This window comes from Bos indicus, chromosome 5, assembly GCF_029378745.1.
Source record: "Bos indicus isolate NIAB-ARS_2022 breed Sahiwal x Tharparkar chromosome 5, NIAB-ARS_B.indTharparkar_mat_pri_1.0, whole genome shotgun sequence".
NCBI classification, from domain to species: Eukaryota; Metazoa; Chordata; class Mammalia; order Artiodactyla; family Bovidae; genus Bos; species Bos indicus.
Genome location: NC_091764.1, coordinates 7,743,492 through 7,770,058, shown reverse-complemented (window position 1 = coordinate 7,770,058; position 26,567 = coordinate 7,743,492). Strand labels below are relative to the sequence as shown.

The 26,567-nt window shown below is 36.0% G+C and overlaps 1 protein-coding gene across 13 annotated transcripts in view; it reads right to left on the bottom strand.

Annotated features, from left to right (window-relative positions):
* NAV3 (neuron navigator 3) overlaps nucleotides 1–26,567 on the bottom strand; it is an 893,860-nt gene that overhangs the window by 42,326 nt on the left and 824,967 nt on the right. For all 13 annotated transcript variants that reach the window (XM_070788552.1, XM_070788555.1, XM_070788553.1 and 10 more), the window contains 2 exons: nucleotides 19,327–19,410; nucleotides 9,330–9,441 (listed from right to left, as the gene is read on the bottom strand). In XM_070788552.1, the coding sequence (XP_070644653.1) occupies nucleotides 9,330–9,441; nucleotides 19,327–19,410 (196 nt within the window). The remainder of the gene's footprint in view (nucleotides 1–9,329; nucleotides 9,442–19,326; nucleotides 19,411–26,567) is intronic.

Sequence of the window (26,567 nt, the reverse complement as noted above, 5' to 3'; positions counted from 1 at the left end):
ATAAACAGCCTTGATGTAAGTTCACGGTAAGCTCACTGGAAGTTCACGGTTCACGTATTGCTGAAGCCTGGCTTGGAGAATTTTGAGCATTCTTTACTAGCGTGTGAGATGAGTGCAATTGTGTGGTAGTTTGAGCATTCTTTGGCATTGCCTTTCTTTGGGACTGGAATGAAAACTGACCTTTTCCAGTCCTGTGGCCACTGCTGAGTTTTCCAAATTTGCTGGCATATTGAGTGCAGTACTTTCACAGCATCATCTTTTAGGATTTTAAATAGCTCAACTGGAATTCTATCACCTCCACTAACTTTGTTCATAGTGATGCTTTCTAAGGCACACTTGACCTCACATTCCAGGATGTCTGGCTCAAGGTGAGTGATCACACCATCGTGATTATCTGGGTCGTGAAGCTCTTTTTTGTACTGTTCTCCTGTGTATTCTTGCCACCTATTCTTAGTATCTTCTGCTCTGTTAGGTCCATACCATTTCTGTCCTTGAATTTAACTCAGATGACAATTTTATCTACTACTGTGGGCAGGAATCCCTTAAAGAAATGGAGTAGCCATCATGGTCAACAAGAGAGTCCAAAATGCAGTACTTGGATGCAATCTCAAAAACGACAGAATGATCTCTGTTTATTTCCAAGGCAAACCATTCAATATCATGGTAATCCTAGCCTATGCCCCAACAATTAATGCTGAATAACCTGAAGTTGAATGGTTCTATGAAGACCTACAAGTCTTTTAGAACTAACACCCAAAAAAGATGTCCTTTTCATTATAGGGGACTGGAATGCAAAAGTAGGAAGTCAAGAAACACCTGGAGTAACAGGCAAATTTGGCCTTTGAGTACGGAATGAAGCAGGGCAAAGGCTAATAGAGTTCTGCCAAGAGAATGCACTAGTCATAGCAAACACCCTCTTCCAACAACACAAGAGAAGACTCTATACATGGACATCACCAGATGGTCAATAGTGAAATCAGATTGATCATATTCTTTGCAGCCAAAGATGGAGAAGCTCTATATAGTCAGCAAAACAAGACCAGGATCTGACTGTGGCTCAGACCATGACCTCCTTATTGCCAAATTCAGACTTAAATTGAATAAAGTAGGGAAACCCACTAGACCATTCAGGTATGACCTAAATCAAATCCCTTATGAATTTACAGTGGAAGTCAGAAATAGGTTTAAGTGACTAGATCTGATAGAGTGCCTGATGAACTATGGACGGAGGTTCATGACATTGTACAGGAGACAGGGATCAAGACCATCCCCATGGAAAAGAAATGCAAAACAGCAAAATGGCTGTCTGAGGAGGCCTTAAAAATAGCTGTGAAAAGAAGAGAAGTGAAAAGCAAAGGAGAAAAGGAAAGATATAAGCATCTGAATGCAGAGTTCCAAAGAATAGTAAGGAGAGATAAGAAAGCCTTCCTCAGCGATCAGTGCAAAGAAATAGATGAAAACAACAGAATGGGAAAGACTAGAGATCTCTTCAAGAAAATCAGAGATACCAAGGGAACATTTCATGCAAAGATGGGCTCGATAAAGGACAGAAATCATATTTAAGACAGTGTAATTCTCCCATTACACCTAATCCCAGCCCATGACTTGGAAGAGTAATAGTAGTAGCAATAATAACAGGTAATATTAAAGCTAGCTTTTACTACATGCTTACTTTGCTCTGGGAGCAATCTTATTTTACTCTTAAAGCAAACCACTGAAATGAGTGTAATCACTAAAGTTTCCTTGCAGTAACACAGCTGAAAAAGAGGCTTAGATGGATCTTACTGTCTATTGTACTAACTGCCAGGTAATATGACTCGTAAAAAGCATGAACTTCTCTCTAGCTAATAAGATATTTGAAAAGGAGACTATTTGATACTAAATCATTTTTTGAAGGTAGCCACTCCATACAAGCTTATAAGATTTATTTATAATATTAAAATTGAAATTATTTCTACTCATAGTGAACTGACCAAAGAGTTAGTGAAGACACAAGAAATTTATAAAATTATTTTTAAGGTCAAATGTGCTTTTATGCCATCTCTTACTGTTATATTTAATTGGAATCAATGCAGATTAGCCAAGCAAAAAAAATCTCAGTGGAACTTATCTGAGGTCAGAAATCACAATATAGCTTTCAAAAAGTTCCCATAGAAATAATAGTATATAATCAAAACTATTCAGCAAAGTAATTTGACAATAAAATGACCGATGGAAGTGGAACCTTAACTGGTTACTTTCAAATCGTACAATAAGTATATGTGTGGGTGGGTAATATACATATACATATCTCCATCTTTAATCTCATATACATACCTATCCATAAGTACTTTGACTTTTCCATTAAGAGAATAACCATGCTGAAAAATTTTATAGGAGGGTAAAAATATAATAGCTGTTTTTAAGAATCCCTAGAATTTGGTCTAAAAGTATATTTTTTTTAATGATGAAAACATTTACAGTTTTTGCATGCGAAAAGCATTACCAGTGCCAAAACCTAAATCATGGTATTTATGTGTGTTATTTTGCATCAACAATAAAGGAGCACAGTATACCTTATCAACTAATGTGGAAATTATGTGAATAAGCAATAAAAGAACATGTGTAGGTATTTGTGTTTTAAATATCTGCTATATTTGGCTACAAGCTTTTCTGAACAAGATAAGCATTTGCTAGTTTTCTCATCATAACTGACTTTTACAAATAAAGCAGATGTATTAAGAGTTAAAGTATTTCAGAGTTTTTATTATATCCAGAATTAATAAATTATATTTGACTTCAAATAATCCCAAAATGTTTAAAGATAGGTTAAAAAGTAGTCCTTGGAAGTATTAGCTATGTTCAACTATGACCACATTTCCAATAAAGACTGGCAAGGGTGTAATTTCAATAACATTACAGGATGAAAGGAATGCATTTTACTTTTCTCTGACAATTCTTTTCTAGAGTTAAGTATTTGAGTACATGCAGCATCACAGAGTTCAGTATAAATGGTTGACCAAATGAATACCAACAATCTGAATGAATGGAGAAGCTTATTTTAAACGATATACATTTCAGTTATATGTTTATTCATTCTCCACATTCCACTTCCCATCCATTGTGCTGTCACTGTTCTAGTTGGAGCCATCGCCATCACTTACTTGCTCTAAGAAAGAACAGCCAGCCAAGTCATCTTCAAATCTTTTTAAAGAAAAATCTTCCATGCAATCCCTATCAAGCTACCACAGGTATTTTTCAGAGAACTAGAACAAATAATTTCACAATTTGTATGGAAATACAAAAAACCTCGAATAGCCAAAGTGATCTTGAGAAAGAAGAATGGAACTGGAGGAATCAACCTGCCTGACTTCAGGCTCTACTACAAAGCCACAGTCATCAAGACAGTATGGTACTGGCACAAAGACAGAAATATAGATCAATGGAACAAAATAGAAAGCCCAGAGATAAATCCACACACCTATGGACACCTTATCTTTGACAAAGGAGGCAAGAATATGCAATGGAGAAAAGACAATCTCTTTAACAAGTGGTGCTGGGAAAACTCGTCAACCACTTGTAAAAGAATGAAACTAGATCACTTTCTAACACCATACACAAAAATAAACTCAAAATGGATTAAAGATCTAAATGTAAGACCAGAAACTATAAAACTCCTAGAGGAAAACATAGGCAAAACACTCTCCGACATAAACCACAGCAGGATCCTCTATGACCCACCTCCCAGAATATTGGAAATAAAAGCAAAAATAAACAAATGGGACCTAATTAAAATTAAAAGCTTCTGCACAACAAAGGAAACTATAAGCAAGGTGAAAACACAGCCTTCAGAATGGGAGAAAATAATAGCAAACGAAGCAACTGACAAAGAATTAATCTCAAAAATGTACAAGCAAATCCTGAAGCTCAATTCCAGAAAAATAAACGACCCAATCAAAAAGTGGGCCAAAGAACTAAACAGACATTTCTCCAAAGAAGACATACAGATGGCTAACAAACACATGAAAAGATGCTCAACATCACTCATTATCAGAGACATGCAAATCAAAACCACAATGAGGTACCATTTCACGCCAGTCAGAATGGCTGCTATCCAAAAGTCTACAAGCAATAAATGTTGGAGAGGGTGTGGAGAAAAGGGAACCCTCTTACACTGTTGGTAGGAATACAAACTAGTACAGCCACTATGGAGAACAGTGTGGAGATTCCTTTAAAAAACTGGAAATAGAACTGCCTTATGATCCAGCAATCCCACTGCTGGCATACACAGCAATGAAACCAGAATTGAAAGAGACACGTGTACCCCAATGTTCATCACAGCACTGTTTACAATAGCCAGGACATGGAAGCAACCTAGATGTCCATCAGCAGACGAATGAATAAGAAAGCTGTGGTACATATACACAATGGAGTATTACTTAGCTATTAAAAAGAATACATTTGAATCAGTTCTAATGAGGTGGATGAAACTGGATCCTATTATACAGAGTGAAGTAAGCCAGAAAGAAAACATCATTAAATAACGCATATATATGGAATTTAGAAAGATGGTAATGATAACCCTGTATGCAAGACAGCAAAAGAGACACAGATGTATAGAACAGTCTTTTGGACTCTGTGGGAGAGGGTGAGGGTGGAATGATTTGGGAGAATGGCATTGAAACATGTATATTATCATATGTGAAATAGATCGCCAGTCCAGGTCAATGCATCATACAGGGTGCTCGGGGCTGGTGCACTGGGATGAGCCAGAGCGGTGGTACAGGGAGGGAGGTGGGAGGGGGGCTCAGGATGGGGAGCACATGTACACCCATGGTGGATTCATGTCAATGTATGGCAAAACCAATACAATATTGTAAAGTAAAAAAGTTAATAAATAAATTTAAATAATAAATTTAAAAAAAAGAAAAATCTTACCATGACTCTCTTATTTAAGACTTCCCAGTAGAATCCAATTTGAGCAAGAATAGAAAACATTCCAACTCTTAAATACAGCCTACAGATTCCTAAGTAATCTGGTCAGTACTCATCTCTCCAAACTGGTTCAGTTTATTCTATCTTTGATCATTATCTTCTTGGGGTCAGTTCCATAAGGGCCTGGATCTATTTTCTGTCTTAAGACCCTTATGGAATGCTTTTCTGTCAGTATTTAAAATCTGTGGTACATATACACAATGGAGTATTACTCAGCCATTAAAAAGAATACATTTGAATCAGTTCTAATGAGGTGGATGAAACTGGAGCCTATTATACAGAGTGAAGTAAGCCAGAAAGAAAAACACCAATACAGTATGCTAATGCATATATATGGAATTTAGAAAGATGGTAACAATAACCCTGTGTACGAGACAGCAAAAGAGACACCGATGTATAGATCAGTCTTATGGACTCTGTGGGAGAGGGAGAGGGTGGGGAGATTTGGGAGAATAGCATTGAAACATGTATAATATCATGTATGAAACAAGTCGCCAGTCCAGGTTCAATGCACGGTACTGGATGCTTGGGGCTGGTGCACTGGGACGACCCAGAGGGAGGGTAGGGGAGGGAGAAGGGTGGAGGGTTCAGGATGGGGAATGCAGGTATACCTGTGGCGGATTCATTTCGATATTTGGCAAAACTAATACAATACTGTAAAGTTTAAAAATAAAATAAAATTTAAAAAAAAACAATTAATTAAAAACTAAAAAAAAAAAAATCTGCCTTGACAATTGATCCCTGGGTTTCCCATTATATATTACTATCTGGTAAAGGACTTTCTTGACTCTGTAACCAGAGTAGGTTCTCTGTACCCTTGCTCTCTATGGCACACATTCTTGTCCATTTTAGAACTTATAACTGTTTTACATGCACATTCAGCTACCCTAATCATCACAACAATTCTTTATTTCTGCTTTCCTTTATGATTAAAAGTTAAATGTTGAGAAAGACTATGTTTAGTTGGTCTACCATTATATATTCAGGGCTTTATACAGAGTATATCATATGGTAGGCGATCAGCAAGTAATTGTTGAATAAATATATTTTTATAATTCATTCCGTGTAACACTGAGTTTTAATATTAATCTGAATATCCTATATACATTCAATCCTTTATAACTATTTGTTTTTGTTAGTTTTAAACTTTATAAAACTATCATTTAATCTTTCTTGACCAATTTGTTAGTAACTGTTATCCTTTTGTTCATTTTAGTCTACCCTCTCACAAATCTGAGCAAAGGAATTCTTATTTTTCAATTCCAGTAGACATTAAGCTACCTGTTGCCTGAGATAAAATGAATCTTTCCAGAAAGTTTTACTTCAATGTCTTGTACCACAGTAAAGAAGGGATTAAGCCTTTTTAAATCCCTTCTGGACCTATTTACAACATGAAGATTTAGAACATAAGCTGCTTTATTATAGCTCTAAGATAAGCTTTAAATATGCAGTAATTTTCCATGCTGCATATAAATTAACTCCCCCACATGGAAAGTTGCTAAATTCTTAACAGCAGTAGCCCCTAGAGAACTAGTTTTTCTTTTAATTTCAGTATATCTCACTTTATATAATGATTTTCCCAAAACTTAAATTTTGTTTTTAAAAATTTATATTAGTATTTTCTATAAAATTTGAATAAGCCCCTTTCATGTACAAGGCATCAACATGGCCAGGATCTAGTATGAAGAAAACAAACCACGCTGCTATCAACCAGGAAAGGTAGACCATAAATAAATGAAGGCACCAAAGTGTAATGCAATTTTTTAAAGGGAACTACAGTTATTTTCAAAAACATCACAAAGGGACTTCATATAGTTTAAGAGTCAAGGAGGTACGTGAAAGTGAAGTGAAAGTCGCTCAGTTGTGTCCAACTCTTTGCAACCCCATGGACTATACAGTCCATGGAATTCTCTAGGCCAGAATACTGGAGTGGGTAGACTTTCCCTTCTTCAGAAGATCTTCCCAACCCAGGGATTGAAACCGGGTCTCCCGCATTGGAGGTGGATTCTTTACCAGCTGAGTCACCAGGGAAGCCCAGGAATACTGGAGTGGGTAGCTTATCCCTTCTCCAGTAGGTCTTCCCGACCCAGGAATCAAACCGGGGTCTCCTACACTGTAGGCAGATTCTTTACCAACTGAGCTAATAGAGAAGCCCCAAGGAGGTATGTTTAGGCTAACCCTCGCAAGATCTCAGAAAGTTTTTATGCTGAACAAACACTGTAGAAAGTGCCAAGCAGAATAAACAGAATATGTAAAGAACTTTGGAAGAACTGAAAGAAGTTCAGGATAGCTAAAGCATGAAATGACAAAATGCAAGACATAATGTCTAAAAGACTATCTAGAACATAAATGATGATCATTAAACACTTGTTGAACAAACAAAACTGGCAAAGAGAGATTATGTCATGTTACGGAGTCTGCATTTTAACTAAAGGCAATGGGATGCCTGTTAGACATACACTGTTGGGCCACTGCTCTGGTCTCAGGGTGAAGAATGGCACGAAGAGGCGAAAGTCACAGAGCAGGAAGGCTCTTGAGGAGCTTGTGGCCACAGTTCAGGGGGGAGATGAGGACTGGCGATAGGAGGATTGGAGAAATGGAAACAAGAGATGTTTAAGAGGTGGGGTCAGAACCTAGTGATTTGCTGAGTGAGGAGAGGAGGATTGCTGGTAATATGGAAAGATGGTGATGCTTTTGACTGAGAAAGCAGCATTGAAGGCATAAGCAGGTCTAAGAAGGAAGAAGACAAGTTCATATTTAGAGATGCTGAGTTTCAGGTAACAAACACACACCCAGAGATAACCAGGTAGAGTTCCCTCTTTAGCAGCTGGATTTACAGATGTGTGACTCAAGAGATGAGCCTGCCCTGGAGAGAGATATTTGACAGTTATAAACACAAAAACAATAATTATAGAAAGAGTATTAGATGGCCTTGTATAAAAATTCAGATAGGATGAAGAGAATCATAAAATGTATAAAATTATAATGGAAGAGAGCTTAGAACTGGGCTCTAAGAAACATCAATATTTAACAAATGCAATAAGCAAGTGAATCTACAAGAGAAACAGTGAAAGAAACTTTCAAAAAGCATAGAAGAATAAGAATATGCATGTAAAGAGCATCAGAAGAAGTGAATGTTTCAAGTAGGATGGAATGGACATCAGTATCAAATGCCATTTCTATGATAAATATAATAAGAATTTTAAATGTACTGGATTTAGAGTTATATAAGTCCTTATTGATGATGGAGAGAACAGTTTTGGTGGAGTAGTAGAAAGAAAACCACACTCCAGTGTCTGAAGTATGACTGGTGGTTAAAGACACTGAAGAATTCTATCAAACATTCATCTGGAAAAGGGAAGAGAGATGACAGAGCACTCAGGATTTAAGAAAGCATTTTTCAGCTGGTAAGAGTTGAGCATATTGAATGCTACTTAAAAGAGACTAAAAATAAGTAGAACTTATGTAAAGAAAAAAATGACATGACATTATCACAGAGTATTTCTTAAGTGGCAATCAAAGGTGTGGGGGTGGTGGCAAAAAAGATTATTTTATCATTAAGGTTGTCGAAGCATTGTTACTGTTTAGTTACTAGGTTGGGTCTGACTCTTTTTTGACCTCATGGACTGTAGCCTCCCAGGCTCCTATGTCCATGGAATTTCCCAGGCAAGAATTACTGGAGTGGGTTGCCATTTTCTTCTCCAAGGCATATTTCCAACCCAGGCATTGAACCTTTGTCTCCTGCATTGGCAGGTGGATTCTTTACCACTGAGCCACCTTGAAAGCCCTGCTGAAGCAAAGTAATAATTAAAAACACACCAACTTTTAGTCCATTTTCTTCCCGTCTTTAAGTTTTCTACAAAAAATATATTTCTTATTGCCCTCACACAGGAATTTGGGTAAACTCTGGGAGTTGGTGATGGACAGGGAGGCCTGGCGTGCTGTGGTTCATGGGGTCACAAAGAGTCGGACACGACTGAGAGACTGAACTGAACCGCACAGGACAAGTTGCTCCCAATACCCACTACTTCACCATATTGATTGCTATGTTTTAATGTAAAGATCCAAATTTCCATATTTCTTCTCTGGTTTGTTTTGCTCAATGGCAGATATGAATCTATTACCTAATCTCTCTAGACCCAACTTCACCAAATCAAGAAGAGAGAAGAGTTCGACTGTAGGAGCCAATTCCTAAGGTCAGTTTGATACTGAAGGCTCCTGTTCTTAAATTCTGAGATTCTGAATAATAGCAATTATCAAAGGCAGTGTGACTGAGGAAAAGCAGCTTTGCTCTAATTAATAAAAATAGATGCCTATCAGACTGCATGAAAAAATGGCAAGATTTCTGAATATACCTTTGGGAGGGTGGTCAGGACCATTCAGTGCTCCCTGAATGGCTGCCTGGGCAGCAGAGTTCTGGGCCTTCAGCATTTCAATGGTTTCTCTTAGTTCTATCAGTTCAGACTCCTGTGAAACAAACAGAATTTAGAAGCTTTAATACTTTAGAGAGAAGAACAAACCACTTTTATTCACAGCTCCCTATCTAATGAGCTTGGTTTTATGTAGCACTACTGTCCTGGGAGATCTGGATGCTTGGCTGACCTTCTAAGCTGTATCCTACAATCTTTTACTTGTAAATGTAAGAAGCTAAATCTGATAGAGAATTTAAAAAATGTTTTGGTTACTCTCTTACAAATGTGATCTGAATAGTCTTTATTTCTCTAAAAGGGTACCCCAAACTGAGAGCTTCCAGGGTAAAGAATCCTGGAATCTTGCCAATGCAGAAGACACAGGAGATGCAGGCTCGATCCTTGGGTCAGGAAGGCCCTTGGAGGAGGAAATGATAACCTATTCTAGTATTCTTGCCTGAAGAATCCCATGGACAGAGGAGCCTGGCAGGCTACAGTCCATAGGGTTACAAAGAGTCAGACACGACTGAGCATGCACGCACCCAAAGCTGACCAATGTGACCTAAAACAAGAGAGCACATTGCTCATTTAGATACCAAACTTATTACTACTACCAAAAGTATATCATATTGCATGTACTGTTAATTGGAAACCCTGAGGTTTTGTCAAATGAGTGATTTTAGATTTTCCCATCTGTTTTGCATCTGGGAAATAGTCTTCATATTCAATAACAAAACCTGGAATTCATTCCTAAGTCACTCCTATTAAATGCCATATTATTAAATCTGCTATCATATCAAGGTCATCTTAGATTTTGGCACGTTTTAGGCAATTAAATTCCTAGTATAAAGACCTAGCTTCAGCAAGCCAAAGAAATACAGGAATTTTTAAAAACTGAATAGAAATACATGTAACATATAGTCCTTAAAATAGTCAAATTATTTAAAAAGCTTACAAATAAAAATTTTATGACACTTATTTTCTTATTGGGACTTCCCTCGTAGCTCAGCCAAGGAATCTGCCTGCAAAGTAGGAGATACAGAAGACATGGGTTCGATCCCTGGGTCAGGAAGATCCCCTGGAGAAGGAAATAGCAACCCATTCCAGTACTCTTGCCTGGAGAATCCCATGGACAGAGGAGTCTCTCAAGCTACAGTCCATGGGGTCGCAAGAGTCGGACACGACTTAGCAACTACACCACCACCACCACCACAATTTTCTTATTGAATTTAGGGTAACTTTATGTCTCAATGAAAATTCTTGTCTAAATTTCATAATCCATAGTTATTTAAATGAGTATCTTTACCAGAAATAAAGGACTCACTATAAGGAAGATTAGATAACAGTAGCAACAACAACCAGGAACTGGAGTGTTGTTTCAGCGAAAGCAGTGTTTCCATCAGGAGCACAAAAACACGGAGTATCCCTGGCTGTGATAGCAATCCTAAAAATTAGAATCCTGTGGACCTCTTAGGAGGAGAATTCCTCCATAATATATTTGTCATTCATCATTTCTTCCAGTATCTTTGGCAGAAAGCCAAAGAACTGCACTTGAGTCCTTCACTCAGTAGTAAGCAGTTTATCCCTACTTAATGTCTCCCAGTATGTATCAAAAAAAGCAGGGTCATGATAAGTGCCACTGAAGAAAACTGCTTCATGCATGGGAATATCTAATGGCTATTCCAGCCTTCAACACTTTTTAAAAAAAAGATGGATGGTGCTAATTGAAATGATATCCAAGTTCAGAATAGATACTCAGCACCTCATATATCTATTTTCCTTGAGTATCTGGCATATTCCTAAAGACAGGCATTAAAAAAAAAACAAAAACCTCTTATAGACTTTTAATAGCTTATAAATCAAAGAATCTCATAATAGAAAATCGGTAGTGACCTCCTGGATTCACACCTGGATCCTCAAATATTTGACTGTAATTTCACTTGCATTTATTTGTCATAAAGGAAAAAGAACATGTTTGTGAAAATTACCAATACTGTGACAAAAAATCTATCACAATTTGTCATATTTTTTCAGTCTCTCCAACTTCTATCTATATTTTGCCCCTTGTCCAACTAGTAATAGATTATTTTACCAAAATTTAATATGCTTCCTATTTAAAATAAATCTCCCAAGTGATAAAATATTTACTGGAAATTCATTCTGCTTTTACCAAAAATATATTCACAAAAGAACACCTATAGTGCATATTTAATGAATCACATAATTTAAGTAATTTTACAACTAGCATGGATGTTAAATTTTAATTAAACTCAGATTTTCATACTTGAATTTAAAATCAACAGTGCTAAAACATTTGCCTTTAGGTTAAAAGAGGAAAAAATGAAAATTAAATCTCATGTAAATGTCTAACAATTTAGCTTAATTTTATGGGTTGGTTGACTTATTTCATTTATTTCAAATTTTGTTCTTTTCTAGAGAAGTCTCTTCTAGAAACTATTATTTTTTTAAATTAGAAGTAGAATGGTCAGGTAATATTGATTTTTTCAGAAAACTGTATTTAATGAAATAGAATGATCACATTAAAAACAACAGCTATTGGCAGGGTAGTAATCACTCAGGGTGGCACAGTAAGCCAAAAGGGAGAATAACTATGTAAGAAATATTTCCATTATATATATGGGAAAATCACATCTATGAAAAAATTAGTTTAGCCAAACTCAGTACTTCCTCAGGAGAACTTTGTAAGTATAAGCAAGTACCTATAAAATGTCACATTGACTTTAAATAAACAAAATAGCTAAATTCTACACTGATAATCTGTTCAAATCTGAACTAGTTATCTCTCCGTATCTTCCCAAATCCCTTTTTTCTTTCTTCTGTTAATGAGACCCACCGTCACCATAACTCCAACTAGCACATATTTTTCTCTGAGCCTTTCCACGTGATTTCTTCCTGTGCTTTGAAATCCTTCTTCACCCTTAAGGACTATGGTGAATTATCTTTATACACAATGACATGACATGAATTTTATTTTGAGGAAAAATGAAAAAGTTCCTTCTCTATATGTCCAGACCACTTAATGCATTGAGTGTAGTTAGCTGTTGAAGAGTTTATCTTTTCATCTGACTTATGATCTGATCTCAATAAATGTTGGAATGATTTTGTTCAAATGTCTGGTCTATATTAAACAGATGTTTCTTCCCTTCAAAGAATGATGAAACAATTCAATTCTATTGCATATTTTAACAAGAGGGTGTCTCATCAAATACATGCCATATACTAAAAACATCAAAACCTTAGCATTCATTATAAAACAAAAGTCTCAATATAGCTAAATCAGTGGAATTACATCCTTTGGATGGGAACAAAGTAAGTTTTTTTCTTTCTCTCTTTTTAGTATGTAAATGAATATAAATCATTTCAAAACTTCATTGAGACAGCAATTTTTTAAATAGTTTACTTCTAGGGTTCCTCTTTCCCCTTTATAATTCAATTGATTTTCACATTGTTTTAAGCTACATATTTTCTAAGATGTCATAATTCATGGAACTTCCAACGTTGCCTCTAAGTACAACTATGGTTTCTGTATTTTTTTTTTTTTTTTTTTTGGCCGTCGTAGGGAGATAGTGAATCAGAAAAAGAATTAGAAGTGAGTTCCAGCGATATCCAACTATAAAATTCTTTGATAATCTGAAATATATTAACATACTCTTTTCATTTTAAAGGTGACTTAATAGAAGATGCTTAAGTTTTGAGGATCCCTTTTAAGCCTTCAGAAAGAACCTGGAAAATGTAGGTACCATCAAGAGATGAATCTGAAGTCTATTTCTCCAATTCAGCAGTTTTCTGTTCCACTCCGCTCATTAAGTGCCAAAGAGAAGACTGGGCCTAGACAATTCTGCAGAGGGTCTTGGGAATAAGATGATCAGATAGTATTTTGTTTATACTTCCAACTTTTCAAAACTGATACTTTAAAATGTGAGAACCAAACTAAAATTTTATTTACCTACAATGAGCCTTTCAAGATAATGATGCCTCAAACACAAGCTTGTCATGTAAGATTTCAGTATTCTATGACAGTTTCTTGTGTAAAAGAGGTTAGATGGAGTCAATATCTCTTCTAACTGTTTTATACACATTTCTGAGGCAAAACAAGTTATCACGGTCAGATTTTAAATGCTTCAAAATAAAATGATCAAATATTGTGTCAGAATACTAGCCTTGCTTGGTGTTTTTCCAACCTAATTTCCTAACTACATCTGACTTCTTTCCAAATTTCTCCTGGACAGGCCTTGTTGAGAATCCCACAGCTTGGCAACAAATCTTTTCAACCAACCGGAACTTCTAGGCAAGGTTATTAAAATTTTTCCACTAAACCTGCCTTTTGCTTCCCCATATTGACACAATTAATTCCACATTATCAAGCTATTAGAAGACATGTTAGCTATTAGACATGTTCTTTGACAATGTCCCACTTGCCATTCCCTTGTGTGTGTCTTGAAATACCATGAGGTTTTCTACCAAATGAATCTGGCCATTCCTGGTTCTAAGTGAACTGAACTCGTCAAACCCCAGTAGCATAGGTAACTTGAATCTATAAGTAACTTGTGGATTCAAATTATGCTGCACCCTAAAAGGCTAATGAATGCATTTTCTGAGTCTAGTGATAAATTTTTAAAAAAACATTTCTAGATATAAATATTTTAACGTGAGCTAGGAGGAATTAATGTAAAATACCCAATTCAACTAAAATTTTAGCTTTTATGTTAACCACTTCCAGAGAGTTGTTTCTGAATTTCCTATTTTAGTATTTAATTGTATATTCATCTAGCTATCCAAAAACGTAGTTTGGCAGAGGTGAGAATAAGCAAACCCTAGATATTATATTTAGCACAAAGATCAATATCTGAGCTCCAATACTCATACAAAAATACATTGCTCTGTTGTGCTCTGACCTTGTAACAAGACTAACCTACCACACCTTAATATGTGTTCTAATCAGCTCTGGCACTAGATATAAAGAAGTGATTTGGGAGTCTTTTAATTATCAGTGAGTACACAGCCTTAGTAAATTTTCAAGGACAGCAAAACAGCAGTAGCTGTATAAAAATTTCATTCATAAAAATATAGATTTGCAGAATTCTTGCCATTTTGATGACCTTTATTGTAGCATAAGAAAATAAAATCCTGAATAATAATTTTAGTGACTTTTTTTTTTTCAATTCTGGCAAGGCTGGTACATTGCTAGTACCACTTTAGATGCAGTGAAAAGATACTGTTTCATCACAATGCTTCAGGGCATTAGATCTCAATTCTTTTAAACAATCTTGGTAGAAGAGTACTAGTCAAGGGACAAGGACCTGGAATCCAGGTAAAATTCTTGATCAAACTATGTTACCATTACAATTTGTTGAGCAGTAAGTATCAGGCAGTACCTAGAAATAATATTGCTGTCCAGGCAAACATTATTGACAATTACCTTAATTACTTCTACTTAGTAATTAAGTAGAATGCATGCATGCATCCATTCAAAGTCGCTTCAGTCATGTCCGACTCTTTGTGACCCCAGGGACTATAGCCCACCAGGCTCTTCTGTCCATGGGATTCTCCAGGCACGAAGATTGGAGTGAGTTGCCATTCCCTTTTCCAGGGAATCTGCCCAAACCAGAGATGGAGCCCTCATTTCTTATGTCTCCTGCACTGGCAGGCAGGTTTTTCGCCACTAGCGCCGCCTGGGACGTCCACTCCTATTTATAGACTTACTCTTCTATAACATGTGAATCTTGTCTTGTGTTCAGTCGTGTCTGACACTTTTGCAACCCTTTGGACTGCAAGCTGACAGGCTCCTCTGTCCATGGGATATTTCAGGCAAGAATGCTAGGGTGGGTAGCCATTTCCTCCTCCAGGGGATCTTCTCAACCCAGGGTTTGAACCTGTGTCTCCTGCCTTGCAGATGCATTCTCTACCCACTGAACTATCCAGGAAGCTTGATCTTTTTGGCAACTACTGGAAATGCTGTTAAACTACTGGGAAATGTAGTCAAGATTTTTACCTCCATTAACTATCTTTCATCCTGTTAGTCTGGTGTCAAAAGCCTTTGAATGGCTCCTTGTCCCCAAAGACCAAATTCCTTAGATATCTCTCAGGCCTTGGTTCCACATTTCCCCACACACTCCCTTCCCTTTTCCCTTCATTTCCCTCCTTGCTCTTCTCTCCCATGGTGTTCCTTCCTCTATGACTTGCATCCTTCATCTCTCCTGAGTTTATTTTTCATCCACCCAGAGCCTGACATGTGTCCGGTGTGCCACCTCATTTATAAAACTAGTGTGACCAGGCGACAGACAAGGAAAACACACTTAGGGTTACTAAAGGTGAAAGCAGTGTGGGGAAAAATAGGAGTTTGGGATTACCATATACACACTATCTATACAAAACAAATAATCAATCAGGGCCTATATATAGCACAGGGAACTATACTCAGTATTTTGTAGTGACCTCCAGGGGAAAAGAATTCAGAGAAGAATAGATGTAACTTATTATATAGCTATATATAACTGAGTCACTTTGCTCTATACCTGAAACTAATAAAAGATTATAAATCAACTACACTTCAATAAAAAAATAAAAACATAAGTAAATACATAATATTTACTTACAAACTAAACAAACCAGTATGAAAATGCAATGGTTCTCTGTGAAAACAGTCAGGGCATTATCCTGTTATATTTCTAAGTGTACCTCATAGTTTTCTGTCTCCCGAGTTATTCATTCATGTCTTTTCCTTTTTTTTAACCAGGCTACACATATATAAAAGCAGTGTTTTGACACATACATTTGGCAAGAGAATCAGTGTGACTTGGCACCTGGAAACAAGGAGGAAACTTAGAACACTATTCAAGGGAGCTATTTCTAATTAAAAATTTGATACAGTTTTCAGGATATTGATGCCATATGATTATTAAAAATCCCACACTGAAGCAGGAGTCTTGGATTTGAGTGTTAGTGTAGTTCATCTATTTGAAAACTAGGTAACAAAGCACATGTGACCATCTTGGCCTTTAGTTCTTAATGTGTTAGCATTCCACCTTGCTTCTCAGTACAGCATACTGATTCTCAGCTTTAAAGTTTTTCAGTGGTGCTTGTCTTCGTCTGAAATCATGCATGTTGAAATTATATTTTTATCACAATCTATCATGTACTAGAATTTGAACTCTATTTTATATTATAACCAGTTATTAACTAGGATGTAAGTGTGTGTGTGTGTATGTGTGTTTGTATTTCACTGCTGAATTCTCAGTAGCTAAAATAGTATCTCATACACAATCAAAGTTCAACATAACTTTGGTGAATGACTACATGGACAAAGGAACCCTGGAATTCTAGAAGAGAGTGTCAAAACCTGTGCTCTATATTATCTGTTCTTTTTTCCTCAGGTTTGTCGGATCACCAGAGAGTAATATGCCCTTTTATCTCAGCTCCCTGAAGAAATGGCTTTACTGAAATATGGCTAAATGTTATGCCCTCAGCTTTTAGAGAAATGCCTATTTGAACAGCGGTTTTGTCTTTTGTTATTTCATGACCTCAATTTAAGAAACTTTACAATAAATTTGTCCTTGAATTCAGTGTCTGTAAGTGTGTCTCTTCAATCTAAATTACGCTCTCCTGGTCAGAAAATGAAAACTACACATTCTAAGGAATCTCCCTTTGTGCCTTAGCTTCTTTGAGATCAATTCAATTCAGTAAGTCACTACTTTGGAGCAGTAATTACCTAGGCTTAAGCACCTTTTACATACATTCCTCTACTGGTTTTCAATAGATTCTGTCATTGAATTGTGCTATATCATAACCCAATAAATTTGATTCTTAAAACCACTTTGGAAAAAAAGCAAGTTATAAATCCCAGATTAATAAAGTAAACATTGTTAACAAAGTATAACGCTAATGTTAAAAAACCCAATGTTAATAAAATGAACATTGCTTTGTGGCTATATAGCTTTCAATTAAAAGAGCAATCATTCCATTTTCAGTTAAAAAATGTCAAGGGCAATTGCAGACATTATGATATATTCTAAGAAAGCTTTACAATTTTGGCAATATTACTTCAAGGATAATATGAAAACAATTATATAATTCTTTGTAGTATAGAGATATATTGCAAAATATTTAGAAATTTTTCATAGGTATTATAAAGTAATATACATGTATATATTTCTGATTTCCATGAGAAATTTTGCCTATAAATATAAAAGAGCTGAAGGAAATATGCAGAGGCAAAATATATCAATTTTGACTTCTTAAAGATACTTACACTTAAATATTATCCAGATTTCTAGCAATATGCCTGGCACATAGCCAGCGATGAATTTGGTTTACCTTACATTTTTTTAATGGAAGAAAGAAGAAAAATGTCAAGAAAGGTAACATTTGTTGATTATTCACTGCCTGTGATACATTATAATACCTCCCTTCTTCCTCATAAGGATTTTATCGGGTAGGTATTATAATACCCGCTTTCAAAATTATAAAGTTGAGAGTTAGGAAAGGTAGATTCTACAGCTCTTGGCAGACCTCACCAAGATTTAAACAAGGCTCCTGGACTCTAACATTTATAATCGTTACCACTAAGCTGCCCTAAAAAAGGCCTTGTAATCCTGTTTGCTGAGTCCTTATATTATTTAGTGAAATTGTAAATATGTATCCTCCCAAAAGATTAAGATAAAATTTATATTTACAGTCAAAGCGGTTTGTTATCGTCTGTTTTTGAACAGACTTGACAGGGATAGAGGATGTCCTCTTTCATGGGCAGGATAGATTATGAAATAGGAGAATGAAAGATAAGGGCAAGCAGAATATAGTTTTATATTCATACCATGCATCTATAGGCATATTTGATTTTCTCTTTTGGTTTAACTGAACTGTTCACCTTTTTTTTTTTAACTTTAAAAAACCATGATAAACTGACAAAACTCAGTAACACATGCTAGTTCTTTAAAGCCAGACCAGACTTTATAGAACTGAAGCCAAAACTGAAGCCATCCTCATGGAAAGATATAGGTACTGATTATGAAATTATCCAAAACCTAGGATTATGGATTTCTTTGAAAATTAGAGGAAAACCATGGACATCTGCTCACATTTTACACGTATGTGATTTTTAAAAATATTTCTACACTACTTTAGAGACTTTTTAGACACTTATCCAAGAATTCAGATTAGGGTCACCAAATTCATGACCAGAGGTAAGTTACTGGTCATCATATGGAAAGTGTCCAGATTTTTTCTATCTAGTATGGACCTTTTTGATATTTCTGCCTTTGTGAACCAACTTCTCTGTTTCTTTCTTTTAAGTACTCCTTCTCCCAATCTGTAAAATCCTTAAGTTTATTTTAAAGCTTTTGCTGTCACTTAGCTTTACTTCAAAAACAGCATCCCCAGATGCCAACACATCCTTGTTATTCCCCAATTACACAGGACTGTGTCTTGTCCCATGGATACTGGAACCTAAGGCTCCTTACTTTAAAAAGACCCTAACCTCCATTTTAGGCCTTTTTCATGAGTATCTCAGACCACAATATGGTCTACAATATAGACCACGAATTTGGGAAAATTCTTGTCAGCGTACAATTCCTGTCAACAGCGTTAACAATTATTCCTAGAATATTTTAATTCATCTCTTGTTTCTTAACATTAGATATTCTTTCAATAGTTTCTGTCAGAAGTAAAATAGTAGACTGCCTTTAAAGAATGTGAGTGTGTGTGTGTGTGTGTGTGTGTGTGCGCACAAACTCAAAAAGGTTAATCCGAGTCATAAGTCTTTAAATTAAAATCTGAAAAGAAAAGGGATCCTCTTGTCATAGTCCCAATATACCTGAGGGTGGATCCTTTCAGTATTATTTCTAAGGAGCTGCATCTCAGGTGTTGTTTAAACATCTATGCAACTTGCTGCCTTATTTCAAGTCCCAGTGGCCATTCCTGAACATACCTTCTGTTCCGCTGTCATGGTTAGACTTTGCAGTCGGCCAGTCATATTCCCTAAACTCTTTTCAAAAGCTGCTACGAGGTGAGCCTGTGAACAAAATGAAAGGAACATATCTTAAATGTCAGAACCTTATGTGGATGGATGAAAACCCCTCACTTTACCAAAGTGCTTAATTTCAGGTATTCTTATTCTTTAAGTACTGTGACTATCATGGCTGGCTTTCAGTGCTGACTTTCCTTTAACACAAATCTTCATCTGTTATTTCCAAACTTCAGCTTAAAAATCAGTGTTTCAGTCCTGACATGTAATGTGAGTTCAACTACTGAAAGGGAATGATATTTTGCAAATAATAACACCTTCTAACTTGCACATCATAGAGCATTTGACACCCGCCAGAAAGTTCTGAGTTGCCAAGTTTTTAGACTCAAAGCCCAAGAGGAACTCACTGCCAACAGTCAATGGAAAAACGTTCCTCACATTTTATACCTGCACGATGACCTTTGAAGATATTGTTAGCTCCTCTGTTGAACTGATGCTTCCTCCAAGTGTCAGACATCTGCTGACAGCTCTAACATTATCTTTCCTTTTTTCCTACTTACAGAGAATTCAATCGAAAAGAGTTGTCTTCACCCTCCAAACTCTTTTCAATAAAAAGGGCTTTTATTTTTACTTTATTCCCTCCCACTAAGGAACTGTAGGTAGGCCAGTGAGAGATAATACTCGGTCATATTTTATTTAAGTTTTTGTGGCTCTGGGGTTTTCTTTTAAATCTCAGAGAATTATACACAGTGCAGTGTATAACCATAACTCTCACGATTAAGAGATATTTGACAATCCTATTACAGCTCTAAAATAGGCCAGTTTCTACTGACACACCATTATGCAAAGGCTTGAACCACAGAATACTAAGCATGAAGACATGCTTCAACCTCTCACTGTGGCTTGATGTAGAACCACAGATATGTTGTCTCAATGTGATGGAGTTTTATTGCATCCATAAAAGATTCAAGTATAGAATATTTTACAACTTCCACCTATGATAAACTATGTATGGGGGAAATTTAGTAAATGAGAGGTAAAAGAGAAAGGAATGAGAGGGTGTAATTAAAATAAATCGCTTTGTAACCCTACCAGAACTGAAAGGCTGAGGTACCTATTATCAAATGGATCACAGGTGTTCTAAGAGTTAGGGCACCAGAAGTTTATTTCATTATAAGTAACAGCCAGAAGTTCATTCCCTTATTGGTGTTAGAAAGTGTTCTAGTTTCATACAGCTAGAATGTACAAGTTCTTTCCATTAACAGGATGATATTAATATGAAAGTATATTTGTTCTGGCTCTGAGTCTATCCTGGGATGCCTTTCTTTTTCAGACATTGTAATATATAGAAAAATAATTTGTAGAAAATGCAATTAATCTTCAGTCCATGCGTAAAATTCTATTCTCTTTCCATCTATCTACAAACCAGAAACAGACTCACAGACATAGAAAGCACACGTGTTGCCAAGGTGAGGCGGTGGGAGGAGGGAAGAACTGGGAGTGAGGAATTAGCAGATGTAAACTATTATATATAGTTGATTATATATAGATGGATAAACAATGAGGTCCTACTGCATAGAAGATGAACTATATTCAATATCCTTTAATAAACCATAATGGAAAAATATATAAAAAAGAATGTCTACATATGTAAAACTGAGTCACTTTGCTGTACAGCAGAGATTGGCACAACACTGTAAGTCAACTGTACTTAATACAAAATTTGAAAAATAACCCAAAAACTCCAATCTATTCTTTTCCCACTCCCTTCTCCCTCTCTCCTCTTTTCTCTCTCTTTCAAACACATACACACAACCTTGAGAATGGTACTCCAAGGTGTGTTAGCAGGTTTATTTGGATAAATGATCTTTTTTTAAAAAAAAGAACAGTATCTTATACTTCAAAATGTTTCCAATGACAAGGAAAGTCATTACATCAGACTTATTACCCTCAGAAATTGGCATAAGGTTGTGTTCCACTTTCTCTTGTACTTAACCTTCACACTATGCTAAAAGTGAAAAAAAGGAACATGTACAGCCCACTGGTTTATCACAGTGAACATTCATGCACTTGGCAGCCAAGTCAAGAAACAGGACATTTGAAGATCTGGAAATCCTCCCTTGTCCCTTTTTCATCTCTGTCCTTTCTGCCTTCCACAAAGATAACCACTATTGTGACTCGTGTGATAATTATGTTCTTGCCTCTATTTTATAGAGTTTGGCCACCTGAACCTGAATCCCTAAACACTATGTTTTAGCTTAGCCTATTTTTAAACTTTCCAAGTGGAATCAAGTGGCATGATATTTTTGGTGATGGCTTGCTTTTGCTTAACATCGTGTTTTCAGATTCACACATGTGGTGTGTTAGCAGGAGTTAGAATGTACTGTAAAGCACTGCTCTATCTGATTTAAAATTTATTTGTCTATAGTGACCATTAGAGCTGATTCCAGTTTAAACTGTTAAAAAGAATTCTGCTATGACGATACAGTGGGTTACTAAATCCTAATGATAAAATTCCTTGCTTTCCTTTAAAATACAAAAGTTTTGTTAATATTCACCAAAAGAAATGCAAGATTCTATATAACATTGAAAAGCTTCAAGTCTCTCAAATAACTGTAAGGTTTAGCTGTTGGACTATGAGTCCTTGAATGTGCCATTTTATAGAAAATTAGTTCATTTTACCATCTGAGCAATATATTGCTTATTGTAGTAGTTGTCAGTAAAGATAAAATGTTCACCATTAGAATGCCAATTTTTAATCTTTAGAACATTGCTCTTTATTATTTATATAATTAATATAAATTAATTAATTTATAATAACTTATAATTGGCTATAAAAGAATATTTTGAGTCATATTGTTCTCAATAAAAAGTATGTTAAAAGTATGTTTATTAAGTGCTGCTTTAAGTTATGTCTCCTTGGCTTAATTTATCACAATAGCTTTGTTACTTTGAATATAATACAAGGTTAAATTTCTCACCAATTAGATTAATAGAAAGGCAGTACAATAAGTAAATAAAGGAAGGAATTTCTACCAGTGATAATCTTTGTCACCTTATTGGAGAGAAAAGAGAATATAAGATCAGATTACACTATAGGAAAATATATCTTATCTGAAAAACTTTATAAAATGATGACTTTAAAAAAACTGTGGATTTTCAGGGGGACTGTTAATCATAGTTTACAGGTTCTGAGTTTTCCCTTAGAAGTTGCATAATTTTCAAGTCAGAGTAAAGTTGCATTAGTGTATTAAGGGCACATAGATATGGAAACAGTGACAGACTTTATTTTCTCGGGCTCCAAAATCACTGCAGATGGTGACTGCAGCCATGAAATTAAAAGACTCTTGCTCCTTGGAAGAAAAGCTATGACCAACTTAGTATAATAAAAAGCATTACTTTATAATAAAAAACATTACTTTGCCAACAAAGGTCTGTATAGTAAAAGCTATGGTTTCTCCAGTGGACATGTATGGATGCGAGAGTTGGACAATAAAGAAGGCTGAGTGTCAGAGAATTGATCCTTTTGAACTGTGGTGCTGGAGAAGACTCCTGAGAGTCCCATGGACTGTAAGGAGATCAAACCTTTCAGTCGTAAACAAAATCAGTCTTGAATATTGAATGGAAGAACTGGTGCTGAAGCTGAAGCTCCAATATTTTGGCCACCTGATGTGAAGAACTGACTCATAGAAAAGACCCTGATGCTGGGAAAGACTGAAGGCAGGAGGAGAAGGGGACGACAGAGGATGAGATGGTTAGATAGCATCACTGACTTAATGGACATGAGTTTGAGCAAGCTCCAGGAGTTGGTGATGGACAGGGAAGCCTGGCGTGCTGTAGTCCATAGGGTTGCAAAGTGTTGGACATGACTGAGCAACTGAATTGAACTGAACTGATTAATGAATATTCCCTGCTTGTGTTAGGTAAAGTCTGTCAAGGTAATAAAATAGACAAGACTGAATATTAGTTAAGGGATAAGTTTTTAAAATATACTGTCTTTAGTTTGGGAATCACATAACATAATCTGAATACACATGTAAAGAATTGTGGTACTAAACAATAAGATGGAATACCATTGTGAAAAATGCCTGCAGTTGCATTTGTTCATTCAGAATTCAACAACATCCCATCAATAAAATAAAAAATACTCTTTACATAGATGTATATGGGGATAGATAGATAGGTAGCTAGGTATAGATGATTTTATATACATGACTCTGAAACATCATAAAGATTTCATATATCTATATATCTATATATATAATTATCCCTACAGTGTTTGTCATTGTTAATTATGTGCAAAATATTTTTTCTTAAGTGAGATGCAGAAAAACAAAAGTAACTGCCTGATTATGTAAAAATACATTTAGTATTTGCTCTTTAGAGCAAAGAAATAGGGCACAATCCTAAGCAAAATAAAACCTGAGAAATGTTTGGTTAAATGACTTACGTGCTGAAAGGCAAAGCACTTTCTTTTGTTACACATTCATTCAGCAATATCTTTGAAAGCTAGTAGTAATAACTAGCCTTCGTGCCCATTTCCAGATTATCTAAGGGCTGATATTTGTAAGAAAATACGTTAAGACACAAATAAATGCATTCCACCTGGCTTGGCTTTAAGCAGTTGTGGGCGAGAGGTCAGGGGTAACTGGCTGTCTGTCTGATATGACCATTCGTTCCTGGGGGCCATGGACTGTGGGGCTCCTGTTCAATGGTTCAATGGTACTCATTCAAAGAAAGCCAGGCGACAGTACTGGCCCACATTGCTCCTCTCCTTTCTACAGACATCCTAATGCACACACCTCTATGAAGAGGCTTCCCAGGGCTTTCTCAGCTCTGCGCAGAGACCTGCACAAATTGCTGGGTAGGCTCAGTGTACCTTCCACTGAACGTGGGTTATACTCTGTCAGGCAAATGAGATGAGATAGCCATATATATTTCTGACTTACCAGTGCCCCTTTTAACAAAGGGGAAAAAGACATTTTAGTAGAGAAGCAGATGTTTCCAATTTAAATATTAAAACACAGATTGCTGTGTGGACTCCATATAAATATAATAATGTCAGGTCCAATCATCTGATACACCAATTACAAAAACCAAAAATACCCCAAATTTAGGAAAAACATTTAAGCCCTGACAGAATTATTTATATATTAAGTAAACTGAATAGATCTTAAAATGACTACTAAATAAACAATAACAGTTAATGATATTTTCTATAGAACCAAACATTGCAACTTATATTTATACTACTACTAAGTCACTTCAGTCCTGTCTGACTCTGTGCGACCCCATAGACGGCAGCCCACCAGGCTCCCCCGTCCCTGGGATTCTCCAGGCAAGAACACTGGAGTGGGTTGCCATTTCCTTCTCCAGGGCATGAAAGTGAAAAGTGAGAGTGAAGTCGCTCAGTTGTGTCCGACCCTCAGCGACCCCATGGACTGCAGCCTACCAGGCTCCTCTATCCATGGGATTTTCCAGGCAAGAGTACTGGAGTAGGGTGCCATTGCCTTCTCCAACTTATATTTATAAACCATGGCTATTACACTTCTATACAACAATGGCCGTTATAGCGATCTCATTTAACCAAAAAGTTAAGTTTACTTGTGGTTTGAATAAAATAATAAAAGACATATCTCTAACTCCAAATAGGAAATGTACAAGAGTAAACATTTTTTGACTTATATTGAAGCAATTTTACAGAAACTTTTTTCAGTCTTATAATTAATTTTTATAAAAGTATATTAAAATATGCGTATATATATTACATACATCAACAGATGCCAACTCAGAGGCAATGAAGTAAAGCACACTCTGGATGAAATTCAAATGCAGCATTTCCTAGAACTGAGGAAAAACCAAGCGTTTTCTCAAGTAAATCCTTTGATGACTCATAATGGTGCACTGAATCTAAAGTGACATTTTAAACTAGATGCTAAAGATAATGAATTCAAGACAGTTTGTACCTTATAAATAATTCAAATTTCTGAATGTGTATAGGAGATTATATCCTTAAAAATACAAAGGGACATAAATATATAAGACTCTACCCCTAGTAATTATGAAACTATTAAATGTTTAAAATAGGATTGGCAATAAAATTATTTTATAAACATTGATGAACTCATCCACTTATACAAGTTCTTCACTACTGCAATAGCTTTAAAGTGAATTTTGATAAACTGTTTTGTAAAAGAGTAGAAGATAATGCATATCTTCATTATCTGAATCTCCTGACTTTTATCTTCTGACAGTTTCAGCAATACATTTATCTGATGGTGAAAAACTTTAACAATGCATATTACCACCAAATAATAAAAGCACTAAATGGTGAAATAAGATAGAAATGTGCAAGAAATTAAAAACTAGACATCTCTTTTAAAAATTGTGATAGATCTTTAGGTGTTTGCTCTTTTAACTTGAAATAATTATACATTCACAAGAAGTTTCAAAGAGAGTACAGAAAGGACTCCTGTACCCCTTTACCCAGCTTGCATCCATGGCTACATTGGAGAAGGAAACGGCAACCCACTCCAGTGTTCTTGCCTGGAGAATCCCAGGGATGGGGAAGCCTCGTGGGCTGCCATCTATGGGGTGGCACAGAGTCGGACACGACTGAAGTGACTTAGCAGCAGTAGCAGCAGCAGTGTAACGTCAAAGCCAGAAGTTCATTATTGGTACACATATGCACATGCACACATGTAAAGAACCACCTTTCATCACCACCAAGCTCTCCCTAGTTTTATACTCACCTCTCAGGAAGGAGGTGACCACCATTCCTAGACCCTGGCAATCAATACAATTTTGTCATTCGAGAATGTTGAACAAATGGAATTCTACAGCATGTGACTTTAAAAGTCAGACTTTTTTCACTCAGCTTAATGCACTTGAGATCCATCCAAGTTGCTGTGTGTATTAATAGCTATTGTCCATGGTATGTATGTATGTATCAGAAGTTGTTTATCCATCAACCTATTAAAACATTTCTGTTATTTCCAATTTTTTCACTATTAAACAAAATAAAGGTTCTATGTGTGGTGTTTTGTGTGGGTCTGAGGTGATCTGAGAATATTTCTAAAATGTATTATGACATAAAACTAGAATAACATACAAAATAGGATTAAGCTCCCAGCCATGTGTAAAATATACTATTACTGATAACACAGACATGGACAGGAAAGGCTGGAGATATTTGGATCATTTTT